Below are 20,685 nucleotides of genomic sequence, written 5' to 3'. Positions count from 1 at the left end.
CTAAACAAAAAATATGGAAGGAATAATGGAGTTAGGAAATTATCAACAAACGCTGAAACTTTTTCCAAATAAGATGACACTATTAACATAGATGTACAACCTGAATACCCAAATCTTAATCTCTCTCTTTTGAGGGGAGAAAATGAGACAGGGTATCACCCTGTGACCTAAACTATCCTAGTAATGACAGTAGTTTTCCTGCCTCAGTCTACGAACTTTTGAGATTAAACTTGTGAGACACCAGGCCCTATCCAAACCCTGATTTTCAAACTTTTTACTGGAAAGAATCTTTGTTTAAAAAACAAAAACAAAAAACAAACCTTATCTACTGGTTACTGGCTGGGGCAGGGGAATTAGAAGATCATCTAAGGCCAGGTGGTGGTGCATACCTTTAATCCCATCTCTCAGAAGGCAGAGGCAGAAGGTCTCTTTCTGAGTTTGAGGCCAGCTTGGACTACAAAGTGAGTTCCAAGACAACTAGGGCTACACAGAGAAACCCTGTCTCAAAAAAACAAAAACAAAACAAAAAGTAGTGCTCAGTCAAAGGACACAGGAGACACTTAGATCTACAGGCCAAATCTGGGCCATTTTGTGTTCACTGATTTTTTTTTTTGTTTGTTGTTTTTTTTTGTTTTTATAGTATTTGGGGTTAAGCCGAAGACCAGTGTATGCTAGGCAAGCACTCCTATCTCTAGATTTTATTCCCAGTTTATCTTCTATATCTTTTCCTCATTTGTTTGTTCTGAGACTGGGTTTCTCTGGGTGGTCCTAGTTGTCCTGCAACTCACACTGTAGACCAGATCCAACCTGCCTCTGTCTCCTGAGTGTGGGGGTTACAGGTATGTACCACTATCACCACTAACACCACACAGCTTTATGTCTTTTGCTTTTTAGGACAGTGTCTCAGAGCTGGATACCTTCTATGTGAGCTCAAGGTGTTCTGGTCTACAAAGCAAGTTCCAGACCTTGTCTCAAAGGTTTTATAAAGGGGCATGGAGGCTGGAGAGATTACTTAGTGGTTAAGAATACTGGCTGTTCTTCCACAGGTTCATTTCCCACGTGGCAGCTCATAATTGTTTGTAATTCCAGTTCCAGAGGACCCAATGCCCTCTTCTGGCCACAGGTGCACACATGTACAGACATACATGAAGGTGAGCCACCCTTACACATAAAATAAAATAATAAAAATATTTAAAAACAGGGTCTCAGTTGCCCAGGCTTGTCTTGAACTCACTCTACAGTCCAGTAGCCCAAACTCAACCTTGTGGTCCCCCTTCCTCGGCCTACAGAGTAGTTGGGATTACAGGCCTATGTTACCATGCCCAGCTAACAACAGGGGCATTTGGGATATTAAAATATTGATGTTAGTAGAGCCATGTATGGTGATATGATTATTTCCATAACTAGAGAAGTTGACAAAGAGATCATAAGTTAGAGGCCAGCCTAGGCTACATACTAAGACCCAATTCATAAATTGAGAGGAGAGAAGGAGATCAGAAGGGATGAAAGGGGAGGAGAGAGGAAGGAAGAAAAAAGATAGTTGGGGAGAGGGTAGTAGGGAAGGAGTTGAAGGAAGGATAGGGAGAGAGAAAAGAGAAGGGAGAAAAATATTTGTACTATTAAAAAGAAGCAGGTTGCACTAGAATAACAAGAAAATGCCATAATGTTACATCAGATCAGATCCCACTAGTCCCAGCCTTAGTAGTAAAATTTTGTTCTAAGACAGATGGGTGGTGAGATAACATAGTGGGTAAGAGTGCTTGTTTCTAAGTCTTCCAGCCTGAGTTTGATCCCTGGAACCCACATGGAGGAAGGAAATGGCCAAGTCCCACAAATTGTTCTCTGACCTCCACATGTGTGCAATTGCCCCCTCTACTCCCCACACACATCATGCACACAAACACAAATAAATACATAAATGTTTTTAAAATTAAAGAGGCCTGGGGGTTACTAGGTAGTGGTAGTGCATGTCTTTAATCCCAGCACTCAGGAGGCAGAGGCAAGTGGATCTCTGAGTTTGAGGCAGAGCCTGGTCAACAGAGAAAGATCCAGGACAGCTAGGTAGGGCTACACAAAGAACCCCTATCTCAAAAGAAGGTGGAAGAGGAGGAAGAAGAGGGAAGGGGCTGGGTAAAAACAGCTGAGGAAATGAATCATATGGCACAGTGCTTTCCATGGAAGTAAGAGGACCTGAGTTTTATCTGTAGCATCCATGTAAAAAAGCCAAGCACATTGGTTTGTACCTATAATTACAGCACTGAGGCAGAGACAGGAGGATCCTTATGAACTGATGGATAGGTATAGTGAGAGACCCTATACCCAAAATAAGATGGAGAGCAATTGGGGAAGATATGTGACATCAACTCTGGTTTCTACATACATGTATACATACATACGTACACACACACACCCACCCTGTGGCCCACTGTTCATACATCCTAGGAAATGTTTTCCTACCCTCTGCCATCCTGGTACTACAAGACAGGGGCTGGTGTTGTTCAAGTCTCTCATCCTACAGTTGACAGCAGAAGTTGGCCTCATGATGCTGATTAATTTGGGTTTGGTTTATTTTATTTATTTATTTAGTTAGTTCAGGTTGCCTTTGAACTCCTAATCTTCCAACAGAAGGGCCACGGGGCAGGGCTTTTCAGGCCTATATCACATTGTGATACCACATGACCTAGACACCAGACATGAAACTATACAATGTAATGTTCACCCTACTGAGTTTTCAGCCTTGTTTTGGTCCTATCCCTCCTTTCTATATCTTCATTTATCCCTTGCAGAATGAGAATGTTTATTCTGTATTACTGCTTTGGAATTCTGTAACTTTTTTATTTTAAAAATTGTATTAATTAATTAATTAGTGTGTATGAGGGGGGATTGGGACTTTGGAGATCTTGGCTAGGACATGCTGTGAAGGACTCCTAACTTTTGCACTTATTTCTGTAGGTAGCTGACAGCATGTGACTGTGAAGTCTGCAATGAGGTAGGCAGTTCACATACATTAGCTAACAATTGTCCTGCAAGATTTTTATCTCTGTTCTAGAGGTCAAAAACTAGGCTCTAAGAAGTCAGATGGTCAGTGGCCAATTTCTAGCTGAAGGTAGAAAAAAAAAAGGTGGGGGGGCTGAGACCAAGGATAGCCTAGCTTAGTCTACCAAGGAAGAAACCAAAACATGCTTAGTGGACCCCCACATCTGGGCTCTTCACTCAGGTCCAGGTCAGAGAAGCAGCAAATGCTTCCATGGTTTTAGTTTCTGCTCTTGCTAGCTGTCTTCCCTGGGTAGCCTTTCAGTGTGCTTTACCAGGAAGAAAACAATGACATGGATCCAAGAAGTGTAGGGTCATATAAACCATTCCCTTTTTAGAGACCTTTGCAGATTCTAGGAAAACAGCAAAACTATCAACTGAATGCTATTTCTGGGGACTCTGCTAACTCTAAGAGCCATTACTCTATCCCATCATTCCTCCTGTGCTAGGCTGAAACCCAGGGCATAATTATTGGTGCTAGAACTGGGTCCATTTTACTAGACCTGGGCCTTTCTGGCCCAAGTCACCTCCCTGCCCTCAAGAGCAAAAGTATGGCTAGCCACTTCATGGAGGGCTACTAGCAGAGGTTTCAAGACAAAACCAGGCCAGTCACGGGAAAAAGGAGAACAGAGGCCACACATTCTCCAAATACTCAACCTCTACGAAAAAAGACAAGAGAATTAACTTGCTGAATACCTACCTGCTCCACCCTAGCTGCTTGGCACTCATTACTTCATGCAGCCATCATGATTTCATGTAACTGTTTAAACAGCCTGGCAGAAATGAAGATATTCTTTTTTTAAAAAGGGGAGATTTATTTTTAATTATGTATATGTGTGTATCCTTATGTGAGTATCTGCAAGTTTCATGGAGATAGCATAACAACATGTGATCATCCCAAGTGGTAACAGACAGTTGGAGGATGATCCCCTGAAACTCTTGTGCCTGAGTAAAACCTCCAGGATGTGAACTGGATCAACCCCAGAGCCCGCACTCCTGCCACTCTCATCCAGACAACATATGAAACGAGACAGGAAACCCCCACCCTCATTTACCCTCCTACCTTACCAAAGCATCTTGCCCACACAGTTGCCTGAATTTCCATTAGCACCTCCCCAGGCTAGTGCCTCTTTCCATGGGCTCCACAGCAGAGAAGGGGTCATAAGTAGGAGGCAGAGGCCAGAGGTGAGCACAAGGTCTTTTATGAGGCATCAAATATACATTCTTATATACAAGGAGGGAAAAAGACAATGCCTGAACCCCAGCTCCTCTCCATACAGTCCCTCCTACCAACGCCCTCCCACAACCCCAAGCCCCAGGGACCCTTTGACATAGAGGGCCCATCTGTCTGTCTGTATTGCAGCCCATACTGGACAGGGGAGAGAAAGGCAGGGACTGTGAAAGGAGCTGAATGTAGGGCAAGAAGAGGAGCTGGGACTTGTAAAAAATATATTTATAATAAATAAACAGGGCTGCAAAGGGGCTGGCGAGGCAGTGGAGATTTTGATGAACAAGAGGGGCTTGGGCATTCTGGCTCACAGCCCCTGCTCTGATGGCTTCAATCTCTGCCTCAGGAAGGACATCTTGGGCTCAGGGTGGTCCTCTGGGAGTCTTTCCCGAGGGCTGATGCTGGGTGCCCTGCCCCAGTGAGATATGTGTGGGTGAGATCTGTAAAGTGCATTGTCTTCAGTCGAAGGTGGGAAAAGTAGAACGAAGGGGGGCATGCAATATGGGTGAGGGAGGGCAGTACCCTTCTCATCCCAGACCTGAGCCCCCCCTCCCCCGCCTCCAAAGTAAAAACCTGTCTGGACTTTGATCAGGATAAGAACATTGCAGGGCAAGGCAAGTTCCTGAAGCCAAAGAGGTCTGGGCTGGGGCCTATTAGGAGAGAGGGCACAGACTGGCTCAAGAGAGGAAGCACTGCCCTCAGTGGGGGCCAGCACAAGCAGGGTTCCACCCATAGAGTGCACTGACGGTCTGTGTGTCCTCCAGCAGGCAGAAAGACACATGGAGGTGTGTGGCTAGGCCCTGAGGTCAGAGGGAGGGCTGCGCCAGCTGAGGTTTGGCCACAGCTCTACAGAGCTCTCTCCTAGCCCCACACAGTCAGAGGAGCTCTGGGGAAAGCCTTCACCTCTGCAGCTCCAGAAGCCTGCCTTCTCCACCAGCTTACAAGGAAGCTCACATTTGCCCAGAGGTCTGAGGTCACCAACTAGACCTCCAGGGACAAGAAAGAGGAGAGGAAGACAGGAACAGGAGGACGAGGCCTGCTGAGAGGCTCTTACCACTTCCCAGCACTGCAGTGCCCTACGTTCAGGCTGCAAGTGGCAAGGGCCCTCCATTCTGAAAGGAAACCCCATGACAACTGCTGGGGGTTGGAAGAAGGGTCTGGAGATACAGAGGAAGTGGAAAGAAAGACACTGCTGAGTGTGTATATATATTTTGAAAAAACCGAGGAAGAAGAGAGGGGCAAGGTCCCTCTCCTGTGGATTTCCCCAGACTATCCTGCTCCCCAGTACACTCATCCCGTTCCTCAGACCACAGTGCTGATCCGGCTTGGCTTGGCCTTGGGGTTTGCACTGGGTGGATTAGCCGTGCCAGGGGGCCCAGAGGCGTGCAGTGGGCCATGGGGGGAGGTGGGTGGTAGGGGTGAATGTGGGGTGTGAGGTGAGGGTGGGGGCAGGGGCGGGTAGGAGGGATGAGGTGGGATGGGTGAGTGTGGTGACAGTGGTGATTGGGGGTGGTGAGGGTGGGAATAGGATCCCCCTGGTGGCCGGGACCCAGGGCCCCCAGCTGCACCTGCTGCTGGCATCATCTGTGGGTGGTGACTGAAGATGAAGTGCTTGGGGCCCTGTTTATGGGCAGGAGGGTGCTGTGGAGCAGGACTGTACAGGGGTAATGGGGATGTGGGCTGGTGCAAGGGGTGGCGGCCGTGTGGAGCAAACTGAGGGTGTCCTCCAGCCCCTCGTCTTGGGGCTCTGCCTGGCCGGCCCAAGGTATAATGCTGGGGTCCTGGAACTGGGCCATGGGCATGGAAGTGTCGATGTGGCCCCACAGGTGGGGCTGAGGCAGGTGGTGGTGGAATGGAGCCCAGCTGGGGCAGGGGTGGAGGCTGCTGAGGGGGTGGAGGCAGAGGGGGTTGCTGGGGTGGGAGGTAGGGTGGTGGGGCAGGGCCCGGTCCTTGGCAATACTGGGCATGCAGGGCCTGGAGCTTGGACTGCCCATCAGGTAGCACCCCCAGGCCACCATGGCTGTGACCATGGTGGTGGTGGTGATGGTGGTGGTGGGTGGAGGAAGCAGATGAAGACGAGGCAGAGGCCTGGCCTGTTGGTGGTGGTGGCATCTGGAAGGGCCCTTTGCCCCTCTTGCTTCCAAATAGGGAGCCCAGGAAAGATGAGGAGTTGGAGACTGGCCTCTGGCTCTTGTACTCCTCTGGCGGCGGGGGTGGGGGCGGAGGTGGCATCCTCTGGTGAGGGCGTGGACTGCTAATAACAGACCCCTGAAAGGGGGGAGGGGGGGAAGTCAGGCCAGTCTAAATATCCTAAACCCCCAACCCTAAATTCCACCCCTGTCCCTGAAGCTGGAGCAACAGGGATCCCAAAGTAACAGTGGAAACCAAACAGCAGTCCTGTATCTGTGGCCAGCTCTGCTCCCAAGCTCTGTTGCCACATCCACTAGCTCAGTTGAACCTCAGAGGGCAGAGGAAAAATCAGTAGGACTTCCTTAGCATGACCATTTCTCAGGCCAAGAAAATGTTAGGCCTAGAGAGGCAAAGTAACTGGCTCAGGGTAAAAAAAAACCAGGATATGGAGGTTAAAGTTTCTTGAGGCCCAAATCCAAGGGCATCCCTATTTGGAGTTGGCCCTGGGGTTGAGAAGGGGCATGGGAGAGTGGAAGACAGACTGAGAGACAGGCAGAGTGAGGACAGACAAGAGTTGAGGACAGATGGAGAAAGTGGTTGTTTGGGAGAGGCAGCCATATGGTTCCCAGCACGGAAGAGGGGTAGGCAACAGGTCCCCCTCCTCCTCTGGGGCTCTATGGCCAGGGCAGGGCTCATGCAGAAATGAGTGGGGCAGGAGCTGACACTTACTTCGATGGTGCTGTCCAGCGATCCCACGCTGTTACGCCGCCCCCGCTTCCCTGCACCCACAAGCAAGGAGCCCAGCGTCAGAGCAGCAACCCTCCCTCCCCACCCTGCTGGGCTCCAGAGCTGGGCACCAGGCCTAGGTCCCTCCCAGGGACAGACACCCCATTGCCCCCTTCCCCCATTGAAGAGGGGGAGGTAGGGAGGAAGAGAGGTTGAGAAGGAGGAAAGAAAGGAGGAAAAGATGGAGGAGAGGCAGTAAAGGAGAGACAGAAGAGGGAAGAGGAGAGGGGCTGAGTCTATGGCCCCACTTTATACTCCCTGGCAGAAACCCTGGGCCCCACCTGTTCTGACCTGGCTACCAGGCCCCCTGTGGCATAGTGCCCAGGGCTCTGAATGGTGAGTGTGTGTGTGTGTGTGTTTTGGGGGAAGGCTGACAGCCAGTGACAGGAGGCAAAGAGGACACCTGGTCCCACATCTCCCCAGCCAAAACAGGGGCCCAGAACACTTACCTGCATCAGAGAGGTCTCGCAGGGAACTACTGAGTGCACCCCGCTTGAGCCCATCGCCTGCCCCATAAGTGTCCTCCAGACTACTGCGGGCCAGAGTCCCATTCACTGAGTCCTTGGCTCCTCCAGGCTGTGAGGCATTAGGCCGCATCATACCTTTCTGCTTCTCCAGCTCCGCTGAATAGCAGTGAAGAAAATGGGCAAAGGTCAAGAAGAGCATTAAGAAAGAACCCACCTGGTTGACTACAGCCTTCCTCTTTTTTTCCTCCCTCCTTCTGGTCCCCTCCTTCCTGTCCACTCCCACACCCTAGTAGTAATTGTTTCCCCTAAACTGCAACTCTATCTTCAAAACTCCTTAGGTGCCTACCCCATCCTATGCCACCTGCTCCTTCTTTTTCCTCCCTCCCTGTAAGTGTAAGTGCCTACTTTCCCTGCTCCCTTTCCATCTTATCCTTCATTTTTTACCCTTTTGTGTTGTTTTGCAACACTTGGCTCACAGTAAGGATGGGAAGGCCCTTTTAGCCTATGGCGAAGGACAGTCCTTTTAAAGTTCGCTCAGTTCTCAGAGGAGCTCTTGGAAGAGCAAGGGCATGAAATTGATTGGAAGCAAGCCCTCTAGTATATGCTGGGCAGTATGCTAGGGACAGTGTATACTTGATCCCTCTCATTCCACATTCTGATCATCATCTATATTGTGCAGAGGAAACTGAGAATCTGAGAAGTCACAGTTTGCTCAGGGTCAGAGAGTTGAAATTTGTGAAGTCAACATTCTGGAAGCAGGTCTATCCTACTCTCCTGGCTCCCCTATATCCCCACTAAGGTCAGGGAAACTGATCTATTGGGCCTCTTGTTCTCTTGATATGGCTAACCTCTTACACTTTCCCCGGAAGTTCTGGAATCCACTGAACTGATACTCTGTTTTGCTGAAGACCTATCAAGGAACAAACTACTGCTTCTCTTTCTCTCTGCCTTCTTTCTCCTTGTTGCCATGTTACTTAACTGGGACTGCTTAGCTTAGAGAAGAAAAGACAAGAGAAAGAGAAGAACTGGAAAGCACCAGGAAGAGTGAGATATAATTACTATTTTCCATTGTATATGACCAAACTAATTTGGTACAGCCCCTGGGGATTGACCTGGACCTCAGCTCAGGACCTGATATTGGGGAGAGAAGAGGGGACAGGGAATGGTATTTATTGAATGCCATGGAGGCACTGGGGACACTTTGGCATCAATCTCCTCTCCTCTCCACTCCTCTCCACTCCTCTCCTCTCCTCTCCTCTCCTCTCCTCTCCCCTCCCTTCTCTTTCTTTCCCCTCCCCTCCCCTTCCCTTTTTTCTACTCCTTCATCTTCAACATCTCCCTTTCTTCTCCTCTTCCTCCTTCCTCTCTCTTTGTGACAGAGATTCAATACATAGCCAAAGCTTGCCTGTGAACTTGAAATCTTCCTACCTCAGCCTCCCTAGTGCTGGGATTACAGGTGTGCAAACATTGTGCCTGGCTCCTTGTCAAATTCTGTGAAGATTTCTTTATCTCTTTCATCTGAACAAAGGTTCAGAGGGCCACAGAACTCACCTGTTTCTCCAAATAACAAGTAGCATACATGAAATCTGAAGCTACAGTCCTATCTCCTATGCCCTGAATCTTCTCTCTGATCCCATTTAATAGAAGGAAGAGTTGGCTCATATTTAAAGGATGGGTTTGGAAGCCACAGTGTAGACTCTCAATGACTGGAATAATAATCTGAGGTTAGGGAGTAATGACCTTCTTGTCACTGCAAGCATTCAGGCAGAAACTGAAGGGTTTCTGAAATAAGGGTAGGAAGGTTGGGCAAGCTAGCCCTCAACTCTATGGTTCTCAGCAGACAGGATTCCTGGTGTCTGTGAGGCACCATATCAGGACAGGGGTAGCTACTCACATTCCACACGATACTTCTCCATCTCCTGCACCTCAGCAATGGACTCCCGCAGGTCAGAGGTAAAGCGTAGCCTGTCTTGGAGGCTAGGAGCATTAAAGATGATGAGGACTTTTCGTTCCCCTCCAGGTACTGCAGACAGTAACTTGATCCCAAACTGATAATCTGTGACAATGAGAAAGGACAGAAGTTGGACACTTCTGTCAACTTTGAAGCAGAGTGGATAAGACAAGAAACTGAGAAATGATACAACCCCCTACAAACACACACACACACACACACACACACACACACACACACACACACACACACAGAGCCAACCAACTCTTGAGACAGAATCATGCTGTTCGGCTAGGCTAATCTCAAACTCCTGGGCTCCAGTAACTTTTCTGTCTCTGCCTCTCAACAGCTGTCCTATAGGCGCACACATCACCCTGTCCTTCTTGGAGATGATTTCTGTAGAACCCAACTCTGAAATGCCTTTTCTGTGCTCAAGCATCTTCAGTGGTTTCCTTTTGTCCCCAAACTCCTGGTAACCATGGCAACCTTATTCCTTATACCCTAAGATGTAAAGGCAAACAGAATTCTGAACTGCTTTCTAGAAACCTTTTCCTTTGTCTCTCTGCCTCTCAAAATGACTCTGCTCTCTTGAATGATACTCAGTCATGCTCTTCTCAATACAGGACTTCCAAGCACACTGTAACTGCTACCTCTTCTGCCCATTAAGGAACACACAAACGTTGTTCTGTGTTCTCCAGGAGCCACACCCAAATCATACTCCATTCTAATCTTCCTTTCATCCTCATACCAGTAGATACGTTGGGGACTTTAAGCTAGCTTTGGAGGACTTCAGTGGCTGGAAGCTAGTGTAGATGAAGGATGAGCATGGGCTCTGATAGACTCCTGGGATGCATGCTAGGGTTCAAGAGGGGACTCACATGAGTTCTGGAAGAGCTGCATATGCATTTCCACCAGGGGAAAGGACTGACGGAAGCTGTATGTCACCAAGATCTTCTTCTTCTGGAAAATTTTGGTGACCTTTGGCAAACAAGAGTGGGAAAAAGATAAGAGGCAGGGTTTAGGGTAGGGGATTTCCAAATGATACCCATTTCTAGTAACCGCCTTCCCCACCTATTCCCAGTAATAGGCATATGCACATGAGCACATATACCCACGAAGAAGAACTGAAACTTTAGGAGCGGAGAGGTGGGAAAGAATCCAAGTTTGTGACATCATGACCACACACAACAAGCATTTGCAACTTTGAAAGGAACTACATGAATGTTGGTCCCTCTAGGAAGCCTGTCCTAATACCTCACATAGATTTCTGTTTCCATCTTCTGATCTTCCAGGGTGTTCCTTTCATACCTCTTCCCCTGTCAGAGTCTATGGTAATTCTAAATATGTGATTGCCCCTGCTGGCCTGGAGGGCAGGGGGTATTGGTGGGTCTAAATTTCAGGTTTTCTCACTTACCCCAACTCCCACCATACAAAACTATCTTATAATGGCAACCTCTGCCTAGCCTCTGAACAGGATTAATAATCTCTCAAGGACCAAAAGTCTTTCTCAAGTATTTAGGCATTTTAGATTCACCACGAACATAAGCTTGGACAATCTGCAAGTGGCTAGTTTATTCCATGTATTGTATTGGGGAATGCAACCTGGGTCCAGACAATTGCTCTATCATTAAGCTACAGCCCCATCTTCTACCAATGGCTCTTCAAACAAAGGTTTTGTTTAGGTTGGTTACAGTGCACAATGCTGTCAAACACTTTCTAGCAGTGGTGTGGCGTGGATGGTTGAGACAAGACCTCTATCAATGTAGTCCAGTCTGATCTCAACATTCTGTTCCTTTTGCTTCCACCTCCCAAATGATTAAATTATAGGGGTTTATCAGCATACCATGTTGCAAAACACTATTAGGCCATTTGTTTGTGAGTCCTTGAGTACAAGGGCTGAGTCTGATTTATCTCCATGTACTCAGTGTCTAGCATAAAGCTAGATAAACAGGGGTGTCGATTCATGAAGCACATCTAACAGGGACTCAGCACCCACGTGAGCCAGGCCCACATGGTTTGAGATGGAGTCATCTCTTCCCCCTCTTCTCTCTTATAGGGCTGGGAATAGAACCCAGATCCTTGCATAAGTTAAACAAGCACTCTACTGCCGAATTGCATTGCGAGGCACTGACTTCCTGTTTCATCCTCTTGACAACTCTAGGAGATAAGGTTAGCACCATTTCATGAAGCAAGCCACTAAGGTTTGGAGAGGGTGTAGGAGGTATGTTGTCTAAAGCCTTGATTCTCAACTAGACGTGATTTTGACCCCGGCTTCCATAGGATACAGAACAACATCTGGAGAAGACATTACTTTCTTTTCTTTTGTTCCTTCCACTTTTTCTTCCCTGAAGATGTTCCTTCCCTCTCCCACCCTTTCTTCTCTGACTTTTTTTTTTTCTCCTTTTCTCTGGAGAAAACATTTTTGGTTGAAGGTTTGCTGCTGCCTTCTAGTAGGCACCCCAGGGTACTGCTAAACATATACAAGACAGGCCCTTGAAAGAGAGAATTGCCTTGCCTCAAAATAGCAACAGTAGTGCCAAGATGGAGAAACGCTAATGTAAAGAAGAGAAGACCAAGGAAGGAACAAGACTGCTGTTCTCAGGAGTACTTTCTCAGAGCAGAGGGAGAACACTTGCTCTTTGTGATCCCAAGAAACAGTAGAGAATGTAGAGTAAGAGGTGAACCACATCAGGAGGCCGAATCTAGCCAGGTGTGTTGACACACTCCTTTAATTCTAGCTAAGAGGCAGAGGCAGGTAGATTTCTGTGAGTTTGAGGCTAGCCTGGTGTACACAGTGAATTACAAGACAGCCAGAGCTATTTGGTGAGAGTCTTTATTTTAAAAACAAAACAAAACCAAAAAACCAACACCCCCACACCCAAATAACCAGATTCTAGTAGTAGTAGTCAGGGCTAAGCCACCTTGGAGAGTAGCTCTTGCCTAGGAAATCCTGAAAAAATCCCTTTTGATCTATAGAATCCAACAAATCCTATCACTAAAAGATGATACCTCTGTACCAGTGAAGTGCTTTGTTTTAATCACTTCTAACATCAAGAAAACTGAGAGGTTCACAGAGCCACAGATTCACAACCCTCTGTGCTACGGCAGTGGACAGGGACATTTCCTACCACTTCCCAGATTACAAGTCTATTATTAGCCCCCTGGTCCTCGAATTTTTTTCTGTCCCTGTGTGGCTCACATGACATGAAAATGAAGGAAAAGGAGGGACAACGATGGGCTATACCTTGCTGGGGACCATGCAGATGGCATGCATTGTATCAACCAAACTGCACACACCATGGTTTGCACTAGACCCAGCAGCTCTGCTGACTATCTCCCTCCCATTTCCTTCGGTACAATGCCCATACCACAAGGAGGTCATTGAAGAGGAAGACCTCCCGCTGATGCAGCCCCAGCCTTTGGGGGCGGTTTGGATCTGGCACCTCATAGAGCTGGCAGCAGCAAACCAGTCGACGGTGAGGGAGCGACAGGACCTGGAGAGGTGTGAAAAAGTGGTGGTCAGCAAGGCCACCCCATCAGTTTCAGGCCTCTGGTACCTTAACAAGGCATATCTGTCACTCTGACACAAAGAATATAAACAACTAAGTCCTGTAAGCTTTTCTTCTATCTTGTCTTTGTCCCTCTAGAACCTTCTGTCTGAAATGTCTTTCTTGCCCAGTCCAGCTATATTCTGTCCCTCTTTTACATCACACTTCCCAAGTTATTTTCCAAGAAGCCTTTCTGACTTCCCTTGACTTAAAATGGCCTCTCCCTGCTTTCTGTTCCTCTAAATTAAACTAGGAGGCAGAAGTATTATTTGTGTCTTTGTCTGGGAACCTCAGTAATCTTTGAGTGCCCCTAAAGACAGAGATTATGTCTGATTCGAATCTGTCTCTGGATCCCAGCAAAATGGTAAGGCATTCATAAATGTTTGCTGCCAATAGTGTATCTGCTTCTTACCTACTACAGCTTGCCTCTCTTTACTTGGATATCTTTACATAGATAAAAAGAAAATATTCATCCTGCCCCTGTGATGGACTCTGCAATATACTAAATGCACTTATATAAATAATCTCCTATAATCTGTACCATGATTCCTAAGGAATATCATATTTCCCACTTTATTTTATAGGGAAGGGGAAGCTGGAAGCTGGGGGAGGGCAGTGACTTACCACACAATGATGCCTCCTACCCTGAAGTCACTTACCGGTTTCTTGCCAACAATCATGCGCTCCACAGCCTGCACCTGGGACACATGGTCATCGTTGGTCCTCAGTTCACGACCTTGGATGCGCTGGTAGATGCCTACTAGAAGGTCCCGGGGGATGTCTTCACCATTGTCAACTCCTACATGGAAAGTATAACAAAAGAATATGTCACATCAATATAGAAGGTAGGTAGTAGGGGGCTCTCCATAATACCCCACACTCAGGCATAGGGACAGAAGGTGCCTTTCAACAAAACAGCCAATTGGTCTTTTTTTTTAGCTAGGGTAGGGATTTTGTCTAAACAACTTATACTGTAATTGAGGCAACCAGGTACTACTTTTTATCTTCCTTTTGCTCCTCTTAACTGGAAATAGTACTTTCAAATGATACAGAGTTAGTAAGGGTCTGAGCAGATTGGCATGTCTACTGATATCACAGTTTCAGAAATGAATCCTACATGACCATAAATATTCAATCCCATCAACTCCTTTCCAAAACACATATCCTAAGGGATTATTCAAAAATATTTATGAGCTTGATGCCAAAGAATGTTCACCAAGTGGTATTTATGGAGAAATTCTGAAACAGCTTAATTTCTAACAGTAGAGAAATAGCTAAGTAAAGGATAGTTTATCTATAAACTTGATGTTTACCAAAATATTTCAATAGTGTGAGAAAATTCTTGCAGCAAGTTAAGTGAAAAGAGGAAGATAATAAACTACTTGAGAGGCAGAGAGATGACTGAGGAGGTAAGGAAGGGTGCCTGCTGCCAAGTCTGACAGCTTGAGTTTCATCCCCAGAATCTACATGGTGGAAGAAGTGAACCAATTCTTACAAGTTGTCCTCTGACCTCCACACGAACAATTATGGCATGTGCATGCCCACATCTGTAGCATGTGCACACACCCACAAATAAATAAGCAAATAGATGTAATGAAAAAATAATTTTGGCACTGCTGAGCATCAAACCCAGGGCCTCATGATAGCCCCGTGTTCCTCATTCCTAAAATAAACACATATTTCATTTGTTTGTTTGCTTGTTTGTTCAATAACTGAAGGAAATAGTCACATGTGTATGTACACACACACACACACACACACACACACACACACACACATCCCTCCAAGCCAGATTAATAAAATGAAATTGTCAGATGGTGGCACATGCCTTTAATCCCAGCACTCAGGAGGCAGAGGCAGGCAGATGGAAGTTATTTTAGAATAGCCCCTATCTTGAAAAACAAACAAACAAAAGAACCCCATCCCTCCATATCCATCAGAGATTGGTTCCAAGATCTTCCATCAACACCCAAATCCAAAGATGTTCATGGCTTATATATAAATTAGTACTGTCAAGTATGGTTGCCAAGTGATAAGGTGTTGGTCTTAAAAAATGGGGGAGTATTTTCATATAGCCTACATTATACATTCTCCAGTTACTTTAACTCATCTGCATATTACCTACAATACTTACTGCAATGTTAATGCCACATAAATGGTGGTTTTACTGTATTATTTAGGGAATAATGACAAGAAAAATGGTTGTACATGTTCAGAACAGACCCAAGTTGTTTTTTTTTTCCCAGAATTTTTCAGAACAGAGACTATAGCAGCCTCCCCTCCATTGTCCTTCGTACTCATTTTACTTGGTACACAGTAAGCAACCAGTAAGTGTCCACTGGCTGAGTGGTTGGTTGGCTAAATGAATAAACAAATGGAGAAAAAGGTGTCTAAAGTAATCAAATGAGTCTTTATGGGTATAAATAGAGAAGACAAGGAGAGAGCTAACAAGGAATGGATGAAGGAGTGAATCAAACAGTTTAAGAGCCAGGCTTGTTTTGTTTTGTGAGACAGAGTCACATTCTATAGCCTGAGTCAATACTTAGTATATGGATAGACAACTGTTTTTCTTTACAGTGCTGGAAATCAAACTCAGAGCCTTGCACATGCTAGATAAGTGCTCAGCGCTGAGTTACCTACACTGCCTGGCAAAGGACTTTGATAAATTTGAGTGAATTAATAGGTGAATGCCCTGGGGAAGTCCAGCCATGAGATAAAGTGACAGCATAGAAGGCTAATTTATAAGGACATCTGGGATCTCTCTCACCCTACTCCCATCCCCACACACTTTACTTTTCTCAGATGATGTGCAAGAAAAATAGATGGGAAATTCTGGTCACCTCTCAGGTTCTTAATGAAGTCATCCAGCTTCATCTTGCGTTCAGCCTTGACACTGGGGCTGTACATATCGGTATTGAGGAGGATGATGGCAAAAGCAAGGATGAAGATGGTGTCTGGGTTCCGGAACTGGCGTACGAGGGCAGGGTTACAGACACAGTACCGCTGGCTGTGAGACAAGAAGGGTCAAGTCCAGACTCAGGTGCCAACAATTTCCACCTACCCACCCAAGTTGCCATCACAAACCCTTTCCTTCAAGAAACATTCCCTTAGCATTTGGAGCCTGTCCTCTTCATTTTCTCCAACACCACCATGAAAAATCATAACCACTACCTTCTTGGAACTTTTCTGGGAGATTTAAGTACATTGTCTCATGCAATTCATCACAGCACTGCATAAATGCTATTTCCCCGTTTCTTTCTTCTGCCTGTAGTGCTGAGGATTGAGCCTTGGGCCTTGAGCATGCTAAGCATATGCTCTACCACTGAACCACATCTCTAACTCCCAAGCAGTCCTATTTTACACAGGATATAATGAAGGCTTGAAGTGGTAAGGTAACTTGCCCAGGCAATAGAGCTGGTGAATGGCAAAGCCCGGATGAAAAGCAATCATCTGGCTTCAAAGCAAATTTTCCCCCACCTCTCCTGAGAAAAGCTCCAAAGGGTGGAGCAAGATTTAGACCCAGCTCTGTCTGATCTTCAAAGCATTTAGAGCTGAGCATAGATAATATGGAGTTAGATGCAGTCAAGTTTAAACCCTGATTCAGCTAACTTACTCTAATGCCCCAGAATTTTGTCATCTACAAAATGAAAATGCCAGTAGAAGGATCTACCTCAGTAGCCTTTTTTCTTCAGTACTGGGCACAGAAACCAGAGACTCAGAGTCATAACAACAGGCAAATGCTCTATCACTGACTTACATACCCAGATTCTTGAGTGCTGTCATTTATTGCTGATCTTGTCACTTATTACTATGCCTAGATCTCAGAGGCTAGAGCTAGATACTTCATATTCACTGATTCTGAACCATACAAATGCCTCTTAAGATGGGATTCATCAATTCTGAATTTTTGTTTGGTTACGTTTTGTTTTGTTTTGTTTTGTTTTGTTTTGTTTTGTTTTGTTTTGTTTTTGAGACAGTGTCTCTCAGTGTAGGTCCAGGCTGTCTTGGAACTCACTACATAGACCAGTCTGGCCTTGAATTCAGAGATCTACCTGCCTCTTCCTCACCACAGCAGACCTTTGTTTCTGTTTTATGGCGAGAAAATTATTATGTCCAGAGAGTAGTGTCTTGTGGAAATAGGGCCCCATGGTAGCAAGGGGCAGCTTCAGGAGTGGGAATCGGGCACACCTGAAAGCTTCAATGAGTCGCTCCACTTTCTGGGCCTCCCCCTGAACTCGGATATGGGATTGGAACTTCCTGAGTGCATCGTCCAAATCCATAGAGGAGAAGTCCATCTCATCCACCACACAGCTGAAGAGTAAAGAAGCAGGGTGGGTGGTGGCACTCTTCATTTCTCTACACAAACCACTGACACACCCACTTGCACAAGCAGCCCAACACTCCCACTGACAGACTCCCACGCTTTGGGCCTACAGCCACACGTACATCACATCTGAAGACAGAATGCTTGAAACTCAAGTAAGAAAGTCGAAGGCACATGGTCACTAAGAGTGCTTCCCCTTAATCTATTCATTTTAGCGATGGGATACTGAGGCCCAAAGCAAAATATCAGATGAGCGTGCCATGCCCAAAACCACCCTTAGGAGTCTTTAAGAATAGGGTCAAAAGAAATAAGAAGACCCCTTTGGAGCAGAGAGGTCTGGGAACAGGAAAATCTAGTCATCTTGTTTTGAAAGTTTATTTGAGCAAAAAAGACAGACTGCCTCTCTCCTGTCTTCCCTTTCTCCCCTTCCTCCCTCCTGTCTTCTTTTTTCCAGGAATCCCTGGCCCCCCCTGCCCCATGCTGGGGTCCTCACTCCAACACATCTCTGTTGAACTGCTTCTGCCGATTCCCCAGGAATTCCCCTATCATCTGCCGGCTCAGGCCTTTCCTCTCCAGGATGAAGTGAGCCACCCCAACAGGAGTGTCAGACAGGAAGCCTCGTTCGATCAAATACTGGATACCCTTCTCTGGCTTCCTGCAGGAAGAGAGGAGGTAGATGAGATAGTTGTCCCTCTAGAACTGTGCCTGGTCCTATTTCTAATTTGATTTAGGGCCAGACTAACCAGGGCTTTAGAGAGCCAAGGATCGATCATGTGGTCAATTCCTTCACAGTACAGATGAAAACATCGCAGCACAAGAAAAAACTACTTTTCCTAGCCTTTAACGGCTGAGCCATCTCCACAGCCCAGAAACTACTTTCCCATTTCACAGAGTTTCACAATTCCAAGGCATCCTTACACTAATCTCCTTTACCTGAGGCATACCAGAGTTGAGGGGTGGAGGATGCTCTCTGCAAGAATTATGATAGGCCCAGCAATCATCAGAGGGTCTTGAGAGGGGGCCTGAGTTCTAGACCAAGACTGCTTCCCTGAGTCACAGACCCTCAGGACAGGGAAGAAGTAAAAAAGTTGCTTTGTTCCACACCCTACATCCTACTCAGCCTCTGTGACTATTTTTACAGATGAGGTACTTCTAATGTTTTCAGAGAGTGGAGCCAAAAACCTCTTGGTTGGAATTGTCCCATATGCAGAACTTGAATGCCTTATGAGGGTCTCCAAAAACTAAAATTTGCAAATTTGGACTTTGATGTTCTAGGAGTCTCTGACCAATTACTTTCTAACTGCATGATTTTGGCCAACCTCTTATACTTCTCTGTGTCTCAGTTCTTCACCTCTAAAATAAGAATATGACTATGAACCTCGCTGAAGTTATTGTGAAAATTAAATATAGGTGGCAGTGTTTAACAGATTATAAAGATGTGAAGTATTACATCAAATGCCTTCCATTACATCTAATGTTTTATAATTGCTTCTTATGTTTTCTAATTATTTTCTAATCAAATGCCACACTCTCATCCCCATTCCTAAGCACCTGGCACAGAACCAGGCACCTAGAAAGAGCTTAGTCACCATTAGTCACACCAGCTTATGGAAAGATGAAAAAACTGAAGCCCCAAGAAGAAACACAAGTTACCTAAGACTAGACAGGGAGTGAGCAAAGGCAGGCTACGGGTCCTGATCTAGGGCTCATTATAGTCCAGATTGCCTCCTCCCTCTGAAAAGGGGGAATAGGGAGGACAGTGCCCAGAAGCCATTTGGGAGAAACATATTGCTCAAAATCATACAAACAGGTACTGAAAGCACTAGGACCTGAACTCAGGCATGTTGGGAGCCTCTCTATTCTGTAACTCTGTGAGTTTTGTTTAATTCTTCTTTATTTCTTACTTTGGGTAGCTGTCTTTTGAGACAGGGTCTTACTTTGTAGCTTAGGCTGGCCTGGTGGTCACAACAGAGCCCAGGCTATCTTCTAACTTGTGGCAATCCCTTTCACTCAAGCCTACAGAGTGCTAAGATTTCCAAGTGTGAGTTACTACATCCACTTTCTGCTGTCCTTCTCATCCCCAGACATCTGGGAAGAAATACCATTGCATCAAATGTCAGGATAGCAGAATCAAGGTGACTGCTTGGAACTAGCCTCTAAAACAAGGTACCCATGCAGGGTGGGAAGAGGCAAGGAAGCTAGAACCGAGAGCACATACTTATTGAAGAGGTTGAGGCCAATTCTGTAATGTCGCCTTTGTACCACATCATTGTTGAAGGCTGGCGAGTCCCAGCTGTGCCTTGTCTCCCGCTGGTAAGTCTGCTTGCACAGGCCAGTGGCTGGTGGTTCCCTCAGGCTATCCCGAGAGGAGGAGCCAGAGCTGCAGTTGATGGTCTCATTAGAATTGCTGGAGCTCTCCAGACTCTCATTGTCTCCACCATCAGAGTTCTCACCTGCTGCCTCACACTTCCCCAACCTCCGACCTCCAGCCACACCACTGGGCCCAGTACCACTATTGGGGGCTGGTGGCAGGGGCCCTGGTGGGGCTGGAGCTGGACCCTCAGGGGCAGGGTAGTGGCGGTGTGGGATTGGGGCCCTGCCTGGTGGCCCCTTGTGCTTCAGGGTCCCATGGGGGCTGCAGCCATCGGCCTCATACACCAGCTGGCGGTGGACAGAGCCGCGATCTGAGCGGTCACTCAGGTCTACAGAACTGTCACTGGGAGGCTCAATGGTGAGGAGGGGGAGGTGTGCAGCCCGGAGCCGGAAATCCCGGCACTCCAAGCACCCAGGACCCCTTCGAGTGCCTTCCTCACGGCTACCATCTTCCCGGGTCCCTGGTGGCATTGGTGGAGGAACTGGTGGGAGGGGAGCTGGTGCCCAGAACTCAGGGCGGCCTTGGGGTGGGGGCTCTGTGCTGGGCAGTCGCTCAGGTGATGGAGGAGGAACTGGGTCATCCAAGTACAGGGGGAGGTCACTGAAGGATGTGGCTGAGCTGTCTTCTTGCTGTTCCTTTGATTCCCGCTTCTCCAGTTGGGCTGACCCTGGCTCCTCAGACATAGGCCCTGATGGGTGGCAGTTCAGGGCCTCATCAATGGATTCAGCCAGAGACTTTACCTGTACACAGTGAAAGGTGAAAAGAAAAAGGAATCATAAAGAGAGGAATGGTACAAGGGTGAAAAGGTGAGAAGAAGGGAAGGGAAGGGAAGGGGAGGGGAGGG

General features: G+C 46.8%; 1 protein-coding gene across 5 annotated transcripts in view; it reads right to left on the bottom strand.

Annotated features, from left to right (window-relative positions):
* Positions 1-4,218: 4,218 nt before the first annotated feature.
* Positions 4,219-20,685, bottom strand: part of Iqsec2 (IQ motif and Sec7 domain 2) — a 79,995-nt gene continuing 63,528 nt past the window's right edge. For 4 of the 5 annotated variants that reach the window (XM_029473107.1, XM_029473106.1, XM_029473108.1 and 1 more), the window contains 11 exons: positions 19,686-20,581; positions 17,961-18,122; positions 17,332-17,454; positions 15,984-16,150; positions 13,803-13,942; positions 12,964-13,089; positions 10,474-10,573; positions 9,539-9,700; positions 7,627-7,800; positions 7,121-7,170; positions 4,219-6,529 (listed from right to left, as the gene is read on the bottom strand). In XM_029473107.1, coding sequence (XP_029328967.1) covers positions 5,564-6,529; positions 7,121-7,170; positions 7,627-7,800; positions 9,539-9,700; positions 10,474-10,573; positions 12,964-13,089; positions 13,803-13,942; positions 15,984-16,150; positions 17,332-17,454; positions 17,961-18,122; positions 19,686-20,581 — 3,066 coding nt within the window. In that variant the 3' untranslated portion in view covers positions 4,219-5,563. The remainder of the gene's footprint in view (positions 6,530-7,120; positions 7,171-7,626; positions 7,801-9,538; positions 9,701-10,473; positions 10,574-12,963; positions 13,090-13,802; positions 13,943-15,983; positions 16,151-17,331; positions 17,455-17,960; positions 18,123-19,685; positions 20,582-20,685) is intronic. The other variant, XM_021153098.2, reaches the window with a different exon arrangement.

The sequence above is a fragment of the Mus caroli genome, chromosome X (genome assembly GCF_900094665.2).
Source record: "Mus caroli chromosome X, CAROLI_EIJ_v1.1, whole genome shotgun sequence".
NCBI lineage: Eukaryota > Metazoa > Chordata > Mammalia > Rodentia > Muridae > Mus > Mus caroli.
Note: the sequence above shows the minus strand (reverse complement) of the source record. Positions and strands in the feature narration are given on the sequence as shown.